This window comes from Bufo bufo, chromosome 5, assembly GCF_905171765.1.
Source record: "Bufo bufo chromosome 5, aBufBuf1.1, whole genome shotgun sequence".
Lineage (NCBI taxonomy): Eukaryota > Metazoa > Chordata > Amphibia > Anura > Bufonidae > Bufo > Bufo bufo.
The window spans coordinates 37,504,978-37,519,833 of record NC_053393.1 but is presented as its reverse complement, the minus strand read 5'-3'; the positions used below and the strand labels follow the sequence as shown (position 1 = coordinate 37,519,833).

The following is a 14,856-nucleotide window of genomic DNA, read 5'->3' as shown; positions in this document are numbered from 1 at the left end:
AAGTCACATGATCCCTCTCTGGCCAATCCACAGCTCCAAAAAGAATCACATAATGTAGCCTATTACTTTGCAGTTATGTGTAATTCAGCTGATCCGTTTTAGCACTTGAGGGATCATGTGACAGGAAGTGCTTTATTTTCAGCCCCCCCTGTTTGGTAATCTGAAGGGCTGTTTAGTGAGAATGTGATTATTCTCACTGGTATACCTTCATGCTGATGAACTCATTTAAAGTGCTAGTGGGTTCACTTTAAAAGGTGGGGCTAAGCTTTAGACACTTTGTAACAACATGGAATTTATTTTTACAAAATATTATAAATATATATTTTTTTTTCATAAAGACCCGTTACATAGACGATATAATCTTGCTACCGAGACTCAGCTACCTTATGCTCCAGGCTGGAGTCTTTAAACATCAGTGAGAAAGGCTTGATATGCTCTCTTCTCAACTTATCTCCACTCCGCAAGTCGATGGTGTGTTCTATTCGCTTGTTAATCTCCTCAGGACCAGACTGGACATGCAAAGCTTGTGCAAGATGGTTTGGAAGCAGATTTATTGAATTTCTTGTTAGCGCAGCCAGAGTCTAGGGGAAAGCACATGCAAAAAAATAAAAACTGCTAGTCCCCTTGGGTTAAAAAAATGCAATATCTTGTATCATGTAGGCATTGCAAGTCAAAACAGCATTCCATGCAATTGTAAAAAGAGCAGAATAAGTCGTGTACCTATCACCTATACACAACCATAGGTGGTAAGAAAGCAGCGGATCCATTCACTAACACAACGACCGAAGACCTCATGGAGCCGAATGTTGACTCATCCTCACCACGCGTCTTCCTTCATTGTGGATATATAGTAAATGGATACATTTTAATAACATGATACATGGATGGGGTCAATGGCCAAACCTATAGCAAGCAATGGTAAAGGAGAGTAGACCAAAGGTCTCCACCCTGTGGCTCCACCAGTTGGGTACCACTAGTCACTCACTATTAGACCTCTAAACACATGAATCCAATTGGTTGTAGGATACAAAATATCAATTTGCACCATGTTATCAAACAAGCCATTGGTAAATTTTCGAGCCCTGTCCTCACGTAACATAATGCAATGAGTACTACAGACCCTGTATATGGCAGGTTCTATTCATGGCCTCCTGAATGACTCGATTTTATGGCCATTTTAATGGTCTACATTCTGTGCCAATACAATAGGCTTATATCAAGTACAATAAGAACTACAAAGAGTTAAAATTGACATTAACATGCCAACAGAGCGGTCAAGCCAACTGAGAGATGATGGTCTTTCTAAGAATGACCAGTGTTCCCATATCTTATGATGACAAAATGATCATTTCCGATGAATTCCACTTAAAATATTTTTTGGGACGTCACTATAATTGTAGCATTTACAACTGGATGATATTGTCTCAAGCTGAAAGGCCTTGAAGCCCCATAATGCCAAGAGAGCTTAAAGGGGTTGTCCACTGGGATCTGTCCGATCCTTATTTTTTTCCCATGACAATAAGCAGATCACAAAGTGTTGCCCTGATCCTCAGTGATCGGCTGTAATCTGTGGGGAACCCTGGCAGTAAGTGTTCAGTTTCTCTTCAGCGCCACCACAGGAGAAATGAAGTATTACATAGTGTCCGTTCATATCAATGGGTTGTTGACATAATACAGGGCAGGACAGGTCCTCCAGAGCAAGAGATGTTCCATGTAACCACTTTCCAGAAGATTCCCCTCTAGTAATGTTAAGGCCCCCTGCCACAGGGTGTTGAGCTAATAGAGAGGTCTACTTGCCAGCCACCTCTTCCTTTTTGGTAAAGGGTAGAGTGTGGCTCTTGGCCCTTGAAGGCCACATTGAAAACAATGAAATCTGCATTTGGAGATGAGCTGTGAGGCCTCAATAAAAAATTAGACGGTGGGCAGGTCCTGCCAAAATAGGTGGGTTCGGCTAACATTATTTAATCTGTATGGCCAGCTTAACCCGTTAGTGACCGGCCTGTTTTGGGCCTTACTGATCAAGCGTTTTCCTTCCTTTTTTCATTTGTCGCCTTCCAAGAGCTATAACTTCTTCACTTTTCCGTCTATGTAGCTGTATGGGGGCTTGTTTTTTGTGGGACAAGTTGTAGTTTTTAATGGTGCCATTTTGGGGCACACATAACTTTCTGATGAACTTTTATTAACTCTTTCTTGTGAAATAATAGCAATACAGCCAGTGAGTTTTTACATTATAAATTGCGTAGCGTTCATTTTTTGGCATATATAACATAACATCTTCGTTCTCTGGGTCAGTACAATTACAGCGATACCAAATACTTATATATATATATTTTTTTTTCGTTTTACGACTATCAAAAATCCCTTCTTTTAAAAAGAATAAAATCTTTTTGGTATTGCCGCATCCCTAGACCCATAACTTATTTTTTTTTTTTTCTAGGGCTTGATTTTTGCTGGATGACTTTTTCATTGGTATCATTTTGGGGTAAATAACACTTTTTGATCGCTTGCTATTGTGGCGACTAAGAATAAATGAGCAATTCTGTCATTTTTTTTTTTTTTTAATGGCGTTCACCATAGGGGATAATTTATATGATATTTGTGTAGTGCACGATGTTACGGACGCGGAAATACCAAACATGTGGGGGAGATTTTATTTTAGCAATTTTTTTATTGATTTTTTTTTCATTGTTTTTATTTTTTTACTTTTTTTTAACCACTTAATAGTCCTGCAAGGAGACTATAACAGGCGATCTTGTGATCGCTTTTAAAATACAATGCACTATCCCTATAGTGCATTGCATTTTAATGTGAGTGCTATACTGATATTGACCAGCGGGCTGCTGCCATTTTATTGGACTACTCAGTGGCTATACAAGATTTTTAATTACATGCACTTTCAAAAGTGTTCATCTCCAGGGGCTGGTTTGAAAAATGTAGACTATATTTCATGGGACAACCCGTATAAACTTCAGTTAAAAGAGCGCCATATATCATGCAATGGAAAGTTACACCAACCAGATTGGAGCCCAGGATAGAAAATAGAAATCTGTGATCTGATTGGATGCTACGGCTACTACCCCCCCTCCCCCCTTTTTCTTTATCATAAATACATAATTTCCATAGACCATGGATAGAGTGTTTAACTGAGCTCATCCCATCATCCGTCATCAGCCGCCCATTGATATTCCACATCATAATTCCTCCATTTGCTGCTTCATTCTGATTCACTTTCATTAAATCTCGCCACTCGGCGACATATGTTACAAATCTGAAAAAGTCAATTTAACAAACTGGCCTTTTGTGAGATGACACAATGTTTCCAATGAGGACGGAATTTTCCTTTCATTGCCCCCATTGTACTGAATGAAGCCACTGAACTGATCTAATTGCAGCACTAAATTACATTACTGCCAAAAAGCCAATGCAAGATAAGTTATCAATTAACCTCTTGAAAAGCCTCTTTTCCAGAAGTGACTACAGGAGAAATGGATATAAAATAGACATTATACTGGGCATTAGGCTCGGAACTGTACACATTTCCCCGAAGCAGCAGAAAGACGTATGGACGGAGGCAGCGAGTTCACGATATTAAGTGATTTACATTGGAGCGGAAATATAGTCTGAGCATCCGAAATACATCTAACTTATTTCTCATCTAAATATTTTTTTTTGTTTTCAAAACAGATCCTTTAAAAAATTTAAAGGGTTTGAGAGTTTAGAAAAAAGAAAAAGAAAAACGGCGCCACCCTTGTCCATGGGTTGTATCTGGTATTGCAGTTTGTCCCAGGGACCACACACCGCCCATGGAAGGAAGCAGCCATGTTTTATTTACAGAGGTTATGTTAAATTATTAAAAAATTTAAACCTAGGGGGGGATAAGTGTCTAATCATTGGGGGTCATCAGCAGGCATGAGAATGGGGGTCCATCCTATATGAATACTGCAACTTCTCTTTGGCAGTACTATAGAGATGAACTAAAGGCAGTGTGCATGCTCGGCCACTGCTCTATTCATATGGGGAACACAGCACCCCTGTTCTCGCAGTTGGTGGGGGTGCACATAGCCTTTCTGCTGCCAATTTCTCAACCTAACCCCTTTGCCACAGTGAAAGCGCTCATTGCCCATGGCCCTTCCGCTGACCCCCTCTTGCCCCTACCTGGTGCTGCCTCACCTGGCCTCATTGGTGGTGCACCCCTGGTCCCAGTCTTCGGACCCCAACTGATCGGACACATCCCATAGCCTTCCAAAATGAACCGGGGTGCAGCAATCTGTAATGCAATTGATGCTTCAGATTTCCATAACCAGGAATTTCCAGCATGGCGCCATAGATTTTAACAGTGCTGTGGCAGACATTAGGGTAAACAGTGTCGTTTAAAGGGTAACTCCAACAGCATTTGGGTTTTGGGTAGAAATTTATGCTGATAAGTTTCATAATATCAAAAAGGTAGATCCAGTTTTTGATTCAGACTTCCCAATTTCCCTAGGGATCAATGAAAAAAATCTGCCTGCTGCTGCCACAAGGGGGAGACTGAAATCACTGATGGATTAGTCTTCAGTAAGCTCTTAAGCTCCCCCTAGTGGCTGCTGCAGGCAAACAGAATTGTAATATTTAACACTAATTTTGTCAAAGTTATAGTTATTTTTTAGACTTATGGTTGTTTGGAATGAACATAGTACTGAAGTGGAGGGCAATAGTTTTTACTACACGATGAAATGTATAAGACAAATGAAGGGGGACCTACTTTAATCATTTTGATACTGTATGGAGACTGGTGGTGCCGGAATCAGTATTTTAAGTATAATCAAAAGTATTATTTTTACATTTTTGGGCCATAACCATTTTTTACAGGACTCAGAAAACTCCTTTTAAGGGGAATATAATATTGATGGCCTATCTTTAGTGCCCTCACGATCAGCGGAGTTATAGGGCTGCAGGGCTCTGGCCTGCGCTGTGTCCCCTTTACTGTTTACCAGGAACAGCGCCATACATTTAGTAGTGGCTGTGCCCGGTACTGCAGTACTCCACAGCTCAGTCTGATTCAAATGAATGGGAGTGAGCTGCAATACCAGGCATAGCCACTACTAAATGTATGGCGCTGTGCCTGGTAAACAATAAAGCGGACACGGTGCTCCAGACTTTTCAGTTAGCTGATCGGAGGAGATGCCAGCAGTCAGACCCCTACCCATCTGGTATTCGCGGCCTATCCAAGGGATGATCCAGCAAAACCCACATACACATAAGTATAAAAGTATATTGCTACAAACTGAAGCTTTATCTCTTTCTGGAGAGAAGACCCTGCATTGGAGAAGACAACAGTGGTTGGAAGAGTTAAATCGGTTGTTTGGGATTAGAGAAATGTGGATGCATTCTTCCAGAAATAGCGCCACTCCTGTCTACGGGTTATGCTTGGTATTGCAGCAGTGACTGAAGGCTCAGCTTCAATACCAGGAACAGCACAGGGTCAGGAGAAATAAGGAACATGATGATCGGCAACAAGATGAACATAGATTAAAAGAGGAGAGGTATGACACACAGAGGCTTGAAGACCCAAGCAGAAGACTGAGAATTCTGGGAAAATTCTATTAAGGGTTGTAGCGAATGCATGGATACAATGATTAATAATAATAATAATAATAATAATAATAATAATAATAATATTAATAGTCAAATGGTCTATCTGTAGACCACAAGCTCCCCCTAGTGGTTGCTGCAGGTAGTCAGAATTTTATAATTTTACCTTATGGTCAAAAGCAGGGGATGCTGAGCTCTTACCAGCATTAATGGGGCGGGTGATAACTGTATAATTGCTGAAAGCCCCCCCCTCCAATGTTAATGGAGCAATAGCACACACATTCACATTCATGACCACAGCTCTATTCACTGTTTATGGACTTGCAGAGTGCAGCGATTGGCTGTCTCGTCAGTCCCACAGACAGTGAATGGAGCGGTGGACGCTGCTGGTTCCATGGCAGTTGTATGCACTCACATATTCTGGAACAAGGCAGCTACACAGTAAGCACAATATATGCCAAGCTCTATACATCTGACGCATAGGTGATAATGCATAGTGTATATAATATGAAATTTACCCTAAAGAAACTATTTCAGGCTGTATACAGTAAAAATAGACAGGGCATCCACCAAATAGGGGGCACCCATACGCGGTTATACAGCTCCCATTGAATACAATCATAAATCTGTCTTTTAAAAAAACTCCCCCTAGTGGCGGCTGCTGGCAGCTGCAATATTATCATTTCATACTATGGTGGCGGATGGCTCTGCATGCCACTACTAAGAACAATGCCACCTCTACTGCTCTCATGGCGACCCTCTACTGTACAGCACCCAAGAATTAGGAACTTTGCACTGCCTTTGTGATACAAGGGAATCCTATTTTTTCAATGGATGCAGTGTATGCCCCCCAAAAACTGGACCTGGTGGATGCATTCAGCTAATACTAGGTTCTGTCCCTTTACAAATCTCATTCCTTATTTTGAGTACAATAGTTAGGACACTTATAATGTTTCATTTCAAGATCTCTGCTTGCTGTCAGCGGATAGAATAGACACATCCTTTGCTACATCCAGATGTCGAAAACCTGTAGAGAGACACTCTAATGATATGGGTGGGGTGGAGGGATCTGATCTGGGACCATTACTATTTCAACTATTTGCAAAGGCTGCAGACATTGGATTTCATATTGCAATTCAGGGATGCAGATATTATAAATGATGCCTTATCCTGACAGGGGGGGCATGAATAACAAGGGTGAATGGGGAACAAAATGGGCATAGGTGAGCTATTCATACCCTGAAAAAAGAGGGTGGGTCTACAATGGGGAAACATGGGTGTAATTACTGTTAATAAACTAAATCTTAGCACTCAGTGTCAGTATGCTGCACCTAAAGCCAAAACAATATTGTCCTGTTTAGGAAAGGCATGGCTTCTAGAGAAAAAGGTATTTTTTTAAATCCAACTTTAAAAAAGGAACATGGAAAGGGCACAAAAAAGATGGTCTACAATGTAGTAAACAGAATTATATTTCTAATGAATGAAGATCCTTAACACGGATGTACAGGTTGGATCTCAATGATGGAGCAGCGCGTTTCCCAAAAGGGGCAATAACGCACTTTGCAGTAGTTGGCAAGTGGAAGAACTACTTGGCACGGTACTTCTTAAGACCAAGATGGGGAAATATTAAGGAGGTGTATGAGTGGATCCAGATCAACGGGGTAACCAAAAACTACCCTCAGCAAGTTCTTTCCAATAGGGGTGATGATCGGGCGCTCCCAAAAGATATGGTAGAAAGTTCCGTTAGGAGGTTAGCATCTCCAACAGACATTGGGTATCACAGGATTGAGTTTCTGGAGAATCTCAGGAGTGTGATACCGGGTCATCAGTAATTTAATCTGATTCTCTTTATGTATGAAGAGCTTGTGAATGCCTGAGACACCACCACCCTCCATAGGTCAGGGGATGTCTCCCTACCCAACCAACCCTCCTATCTCTTCCTACACAAATTTTTATACTCTGGAGGGTAATCGGGAGCATTCAATAGAATGCTGGACATAAGGCCTTCAGCCTTAGCACCTCCTGAAGAAATCAATGCAAAAGAGGTCAGGGATGGTAGAGTTGAGGATCCCAGGACAGTTTGGCAACAGTGAGTAATTTGTTGGTAGTAAAAGGCCGAGGACTGAGGGATCCCATATTTAGATATCGGATCTTGAAAAGAAAGTAAACGATCAGAGTAAGGGTCCTTCAAATCTGCAAAACTATATAAACCAGCTGTTATCTGGGGTTAGCTATATCAGAAGTGGTGCTATTGGGCAGGTGAGGTGTAAATATAAAGGGAGCAAGGGGCGAATGAAGGGTGGCCAACTGGTTTTTAATCCTACATGTATACCAAATCTCCCTACCGTACCAGATCCACAAAACACGGATACCAGCCATGTGCGTCAAGCATTTTCCCATTCCACACGTCTCACCCACCCTGTAAAACGGACAAGAATAGGACATGTTCTATCTCTTTTGTGGTGTGCTGTCTGGACTTTTTGTGGCCCCACTGACATGAAGGGGTCCGCATCCGATCCACGAAAAATGCAGATCAGATGCGGACCAAAAATATGGTCTTGTGCATGGGGCCTAAGACTAACAGATGGTATATCGGCTGAGTGAGCCAAAGTCATTCAACCTCAGTCCATCAATTGTAAGACTGTAACATGGTCCAAGAGGCTATGTGTTGTAAATGGGTAACGAGATGTTCGGGAGGGCTAAACCGCCATTGGAATTAGCGGCCGTCAGAACTGATTTAGAGAACCTGTGACAACCGTCATTCCAGAAGAAATTAATGAATGCCGACCTGACACGACCTGATGGGATACGGATTGACAATGTTTCGAAGAGATAGAAAAATCGAGGAAGAATAGACAACTTAATTGCCGCTAATTGACCAAAGTGAAGTGTGAAGACTGAGGTTTCCATTTACTGAAAAGGGGATTCATATCTTTATGTGATGGTGGAAAATTTGCGTGATAAAAGCTCAAAGAAGGAGGGGTAATATATGTCCGTAAATATTTTATGGATTTCATTTGTAAAGCATTATGGTATGTGTGTTGTAAGGCGCTGTCACGGCCAATTTATCTTGACCGTGAGGCTGTTGCGTGCAGACTGGTTGCCGGGGGCAACGTGTAGTTTTCTGTTTGCACGTACACTTTCCTTTATTTGGTGCATTCCCCGTTTTGGTGGTCACTGGGTTAATTTAGGTGTGTCTGCTAGGTGTGGTGGGTGTGACCTCAGGCCTCTTTATATGATGGTGTGTTGGAGCCTGTGGTCAGTCTTATTTTGTTGTCTGCCTGAGTAGGAGCTCTGCTCCCTGGCGGTATGTCTTTGTGTGAGTCACCCTTATTTATTATATTGATTCCTTGCTCTGGCTGTGTGTCCCCTCCGGTGTGTCTCTGTTTTCCTCCCCCACCTGGTGTATGTTGTATTGGTGTGGTTGGTGTATGGAGGTTTTCTGGTGCTGTCTGGGCTCCGCAAGGGGCGTGCTTTCCCGGAGGGGTTTAAGCGAAGACAAGACTGTGGGTTTCCCAGCCTGGAGCCTCCTTCCATCTTGGCTCCGGCAGGTAAGTGTGGATTGCATAGTTATGTTGCTCTGTAACTTACCTGCCATACTGTTTATCCCATGGTCTTGCTTCCTGTCTGCCACTGGGTCTCTGGAGACACCTTTTCATCCGTGGTGTAGGATGAATGGGTGGTCTCTGCCCTGTCGATTGGCCTAGGGCATTACAGGGATAGTAGGGTCCTAGGTTCGTGAGCATGAGCCCCCTTACCATCTGAGGTGGCTCATGCGCTAGGAGTCCAGGGAGAGCTCAGGGTTACTTTAGGTGGTGACCAGCTCCTTGTGCCCTGCTATCTTGCGTTGCAGCCACTTCCATTGCACGGTGGGGGTTTTTCCCCGCTCCCCGCCGTGACAGGCGCTTACGTTGCTGGGGGTAGATTAATGGGTAACACTTCTGCCTTGGCATTACTTATTTTATATCCCGGTAGTCCCCTATGATGATCAAGGGTTTGATGTAAATGGGGACATGAAACCACAGGGTTAGAAGAGGTCAAAGCCCATCATCTCCAAATAAGGATTTATCCCGTATTGGTATTTCTTTTATTCCTTTTATATTCGGGCTTTCTCTAATCTGAGCTGCGAGAGGCTCAATACTTACAACATAAAGATGTGGTGATAAAGGGACTTAATGGGTGGCATTACATATAGCCAATGTTTAGAATAAGTTGGTGGATGAAGAGTCTTCAAATCCACCTGAATAAGGCCATCACTTGGTGCAGAAACACGACCAGAATTGGCAAGGGATAACTTCTTTATTGGAACTTCTAAGGATAGACAATGTTTTTCAGAGTTCAAAAGACTCCCTTCTCAAGGTGGTGGAGCACAGGGGAGCTGTAGCGAGCAACTGATGAGTCATTTGGCGAAAATCTTTGAAATCAGAATTTAAAAGACTGATAGGCCAGTAGCTGGAACAGTCAGAGGGGTCTTCCCAGGTTGAGGGATATAGGATTGTAACACACAGTCAGAGATACTGTATCATTATAACTATACAGTCGTGGCCAAAAGTTTTGAGAATTACATAAATATTGGAAATTGGAAAAGTTGCTGCTTAAATTTTTATAATAGCAATTTGCATATACTCCAGAATGTTATGAAGAGTGATCAGATGAATTGCATAGTCCTTCTTTGCCATGAAAATTAACTTAATCCCAAAAAAAACTTTCCACTGCATTTCATTGCTGTCATTAAAGGACCTGCTGAGATCATTTCAGTAATCGTCTTGTTAACTCAGGTGAGAATGTTGACGAGCACAAGGCTGGAGATCATTATGTCAGGCTGATTGGGTTAAAATGGCAGACGACATGTTAAAAGGAGGGTGATGCTTGAAATCATTGTTCTTCCATTATTAACTATGGTGACCTGCAAAGAAACGCATGCAGCCATCATTGCGTTGCATAAAAATGGCTTCACAGGAAAGGATATTGTGGCTACTAAGATTGCACCTCAATCAACAATTTATAGGATCATCAAGAACTTCAAGGAAAGAGGTTCAATTCTTGTTAAGAAGGCTTCAGGGCGTCCAAGAAAGTCCAACAAGCCAGGATCGTCTCCTAAAGAGGATTCAGCTGCGGGATCGGAGTGCCACCAGTGCAGAGCTTGCTCAGGAATGGCAGCAGGTAGGTGTGAGCGCATCTGCACGCACAGTGAGGCGAAGACTTTTGGAAGATGGCCTGGTGTCAAGAAGGGCAGCAAAGAAGCCACTTCTCTCCAAAAAAAACATCAGGGACAGATTGATCTTCTGCAGAAAGTATGGTGAATGGACTGCTGAGGACTGGGGCAAAGTCATATTCTCCGATGAAGCCTCTTTCCGATTGTTTGGGGCATCTGGAAAAAGGCTTGTCCGGAGAAGAAAAGGTGAGCGCTACCATCAGTCCTGTGTCATGCCAACAGTAAAGCATCCTGAGACCATTCATGTGTGGGGTTGCTTCTTATCCAAGGGAGTGGGCTCACTCACAATTTCGCCCAAAAACACAGCCATGAATAAAGAATGTTACCAAAACACCCTCCAACAGCAACTTCTTCCAACAATCCAACAACAGTTTGGTGAAGAACAATGCATTTTCCAGCACGATGGAGCACCGTGCCATAAGGCAAAAGTGATAACTAAGTGGCTCGGGGACCAAAACGTTGACATTTTGGGTCCATGGCCTGGAAACTCCCCAGATCTTAATCCCATTGAGAACTTGTGGTCAATCCTCAAGAGGCGGGTGGACAAACAAAATCCCACTAATTCTGACAAACTCCAAGAAGTGATTATGAAAGAATGGGTTGCTATCAGTCAGGAATTGGCCCAGAAGTTGATTGAGAGCATGCCCAGTCGAATTGCAGAGGTCCTGAAAAAAAAGGGCCAACACTGCAAATACTGACTCTTTGCATAAATGTCATGTAATTGTCGATAAAAGCCTTTGAAACGTATGAAGTGCGTGTAATTATATTTCACTACATCACAGAAACAACTGAAACAAAGATCTAAAAGCAGTTTAGCAGCAAACTTTGTGAAAACTAATATTTGTGTTATTCTCAAAACTTTTGGCCACGACTGTATATGGAAACAATATGCCCCCATATGTGTTATAGTATAGCTAGGTCAGTCTGTCGGGACATGGGGATTTACCACCGGGCAAATCTCCAATCATTCCCTTCAGATCTTCAGATCTTCAATCACTAAAGCTCCTGATGATAAAGTAGGTAGAGCAAATTCAGATACAGTAGGTGTTCATCCAGTAGTCTGTTGATGGGAGGGTAGAAAAGAGACAGAATAAGGATGAGTAATAGGAGTGAAATAGCCGGGCTATTCGTGAGGGATCAGAACTGGTGAGTAGCTAATTTGCCATTCTTACTCGCTGTTAAACTAAATCAGAAACCCCTTCTTTGAGGAACGTCATGTTCTAGAGCATATCCAGTCATGGTCTTAGTGCTATACGAAAATGGGGACCTGAGCCCCAAATAGGTCAATATGACAAATGACAAAGAAAACATGCCTTAGCCATGATTTCTTCCTTAACCCCTTCCCGATATCCTCTTCAAGCTGACTGTGGTATTGACCAATGCATTAAACATCTTGTCTGATCATTGCTGATCATCTCAGCCCGGAAAGGATCTTTAACTTCAGAAATGAGTGTGCGAAAGTCTTGTTTTTATTTGGAAGTTGTCGAATGTGGGAACCCCAGTAAGCAAGGGGAGAGTAGGGCCACCAGCTATAGTGGAGTCTGAGTAATAAGTAGACCAATGCCTGGAGAGCGAAGAATCTGAGGCACATCTGAATAATCAGCCATGGGCTCAGCAGTTATCCCATTTTTAGGTGGTATAGCAGACTTTGAGGTGCTACAGGTTCTTTGTGGGAGCAGACTCTGCTCTGGGGAAGATACACATAAAGAAGGAGGGCATTCTTGGTGCACAGGGTCTCCAGATGGCCGATATCAGTACATGTTTGCTCCATCTCTGACATACCTTCAGAGGCCTTAAAGGGATTGTGCAAGAATGGGACAGTTTGGGCAACCCCCCTTCCTCCCCGACTGCTTCCTGCCACTAGCTCTCCTTCTCTTCCAGGCCTGCGATACTCCGTTGGGTTCCCTCGATGTCAACATCCAGTTTGAAATCATCGCAGGCAGTGATTGTGTTATGCGTCAATTGGGATGTTGACATTAAGGGAGACCAGCAAACCATTGAAGGCCTTGAGGAGAAGAAGCGGCGAGCCGGTGCTGCAAAGTGGGTAAGTAATCTTTTCTTTACAGGTCCAAGTGTGGGGGAAGGGGGGTTGCCAAAAACCCCCCATTATTGCACAACCCCTTTAAGTTGTTGTGGTATAATTGTGGTGACATCATCAGGCCACTTTATGGATGAACATGAATGAGTGAAATTTATAAAATCCTCATGAGATAAGGAGGCAATGTTCCCTGTTAGAAGGAGCTTCGGGGGCAGGTGGGGGAAGTTGTGGGGAGCAAGAAGTGTGCCGCTTTGTGGATGAAGGAGATCCATCAGGCCCAGGAACCCAATCTGAACCACATGGCGCCACCATCTTGGAAGCATGAACTCGATCTCCACTGATAGCGGGTACAGCCAATGGGGCATCTGAAGACAGCGAGGAACCCTGAAGAGTTAAGAGAGGAGGTATGTGCTGCAAGAGGGAGTGAAGTGCGGGTTCAGGAGAGAGAGGGTCCAATGAGAAGTAGTGTGTCTCCAGTGGTGAGGAAGACAGCACCACATTTTTTAACCTTAGAGAGGAGAAGACATTGCGAAGAATAAGACAACACATATGCTTAATACAGACATACAGTTACAGGGAGCCTATTGTACATATCCTGGATATCAGCTGTGCTACATACAGAATATAAGGGCATAAAAACATCAACTGAATGGAGTAATGCGCTCTTCTGCCCAGGAACCGGTAAAGGGTGGCACGCTATTCCATGTCTACACTTGTGGAACATGAATCTCCACCTGGTATCACTATATCCTTTATAGGTACAACTAGCAGAAGGACACGCTTTGACGGGTATATTTCATCTATTAATTTGTTTGTGTGTGTCGTTAAAAGATATCGACAGTATCCACTATCCACTATAACAGTGACATCTACAGTACCCCGCCCACTTTAACATTGACCTCCACAGCGCCCTCCCCTTTAACAGCGACCTCCACAGCGGGCTCCCCTTTATTAGTGACCTCCACAGAGCTCCGTTCCCTTAAAATGTGACCTCCACAATACCGCGCCCTCTTAACAGTGACCTCTACAGCACCCCGACCCATAACATTAACCTCCATAGCGGACCGTTCCCATAACTGTGACCTCCACCGTTCCCTGCCCCCTTAACAGAGACCTCTACAGCGCCCACCCCTTTAACAGTGACCTCCACAGCATACCGCCCCATTAACAGTGACCTCCACAGCAGCCCGCCCCTTTTACAGTGACCTCCACAGCGGCTGCCCCTTTATTAGTGACCTCCACAGTACCCCGTCTCCTAAACAGTGATTTCCACAACTCCCCGTCCCCTTAACAGTGGCCTCTACAGCAATCTGCCCCTGAACACTGACCTCCATAGTGAACCGTCCCCTTAACTGTGACCTCCACAGCAGCCTGCCCCTAGGGTGGCCAGAGGTCCGGTTTTAGGCCGGACAGTCCGGCTTTCAGACTCCCTGTCCTCCGTCTGGCGCATGGCCTGGATTGACACAGGGATGTTCTTTTGAACAGCTCACTCTCAGACAGCAGCACTGTGTAGTGTGAGCGTGAGCTGCAGGGAGAAAGTCACCCTCCCTACCATCCCTGCAGCTGACAGAAGTTGATCTTTACCTTCATTTTTTCAATCCCTGTCGGCTGGGGAGTGTGAAGGGGCGTGGCCTAATCAGGTTGGGGTGTGGCTTAGCGGGACCTGGGGGGCGGATTTTAAGTCCATCTTTTGAGGGTGGCCTGAATGGCCACCCTACCTGCTCCTGAACTGTGACCTCCACAGCACTCCGCTCCCTTAACAGTGTCATCCACAGCGCCCTGCCCCTTTAAAGCTGACCTACAGCAGTGAAGAAAAACGGCTGGGTTGTTATGGAAACCTGGTGTAAAACTGTGTGTATGTGGAGACTAAGGGCCTGCGAGCTTCTATTGGGTGATAAGGGTCATGTGAACAGGCTTCAATTGGCTAATGCATTTTTTGGGAATAAACAGCTGAGACCCAGTCTAAAATCATTCTGATGTACCTGTGTGCCAAATTTCGTGATTGTAAATGCGACGGTGCGGATTCCTTTAG

At 43.8% G+C, this 14,856-nt stretch overlaps 1 protein-coding gene across 1 annotated transcript in view; it reads right to left on the bottom strand.

The window, feature by feature from the left end:
* ADCY8 (adenylate cyclase 8) overlaps positions 1-14,856 on the bottom strand; it is a 305,922-nt gene that overhangs the window by 107,556 nt on the left and 183,510 nt on the right. The window contains exon 8 of the mRNA XM_040432058.1: positions 384-581. Within this exon, the coding sequence (XP_040287992.1) occupies positions 384-581 (198 nt within the window). The remainder of the gene's footprint in view (positions 1-383; positions 582-14,856) is intronic.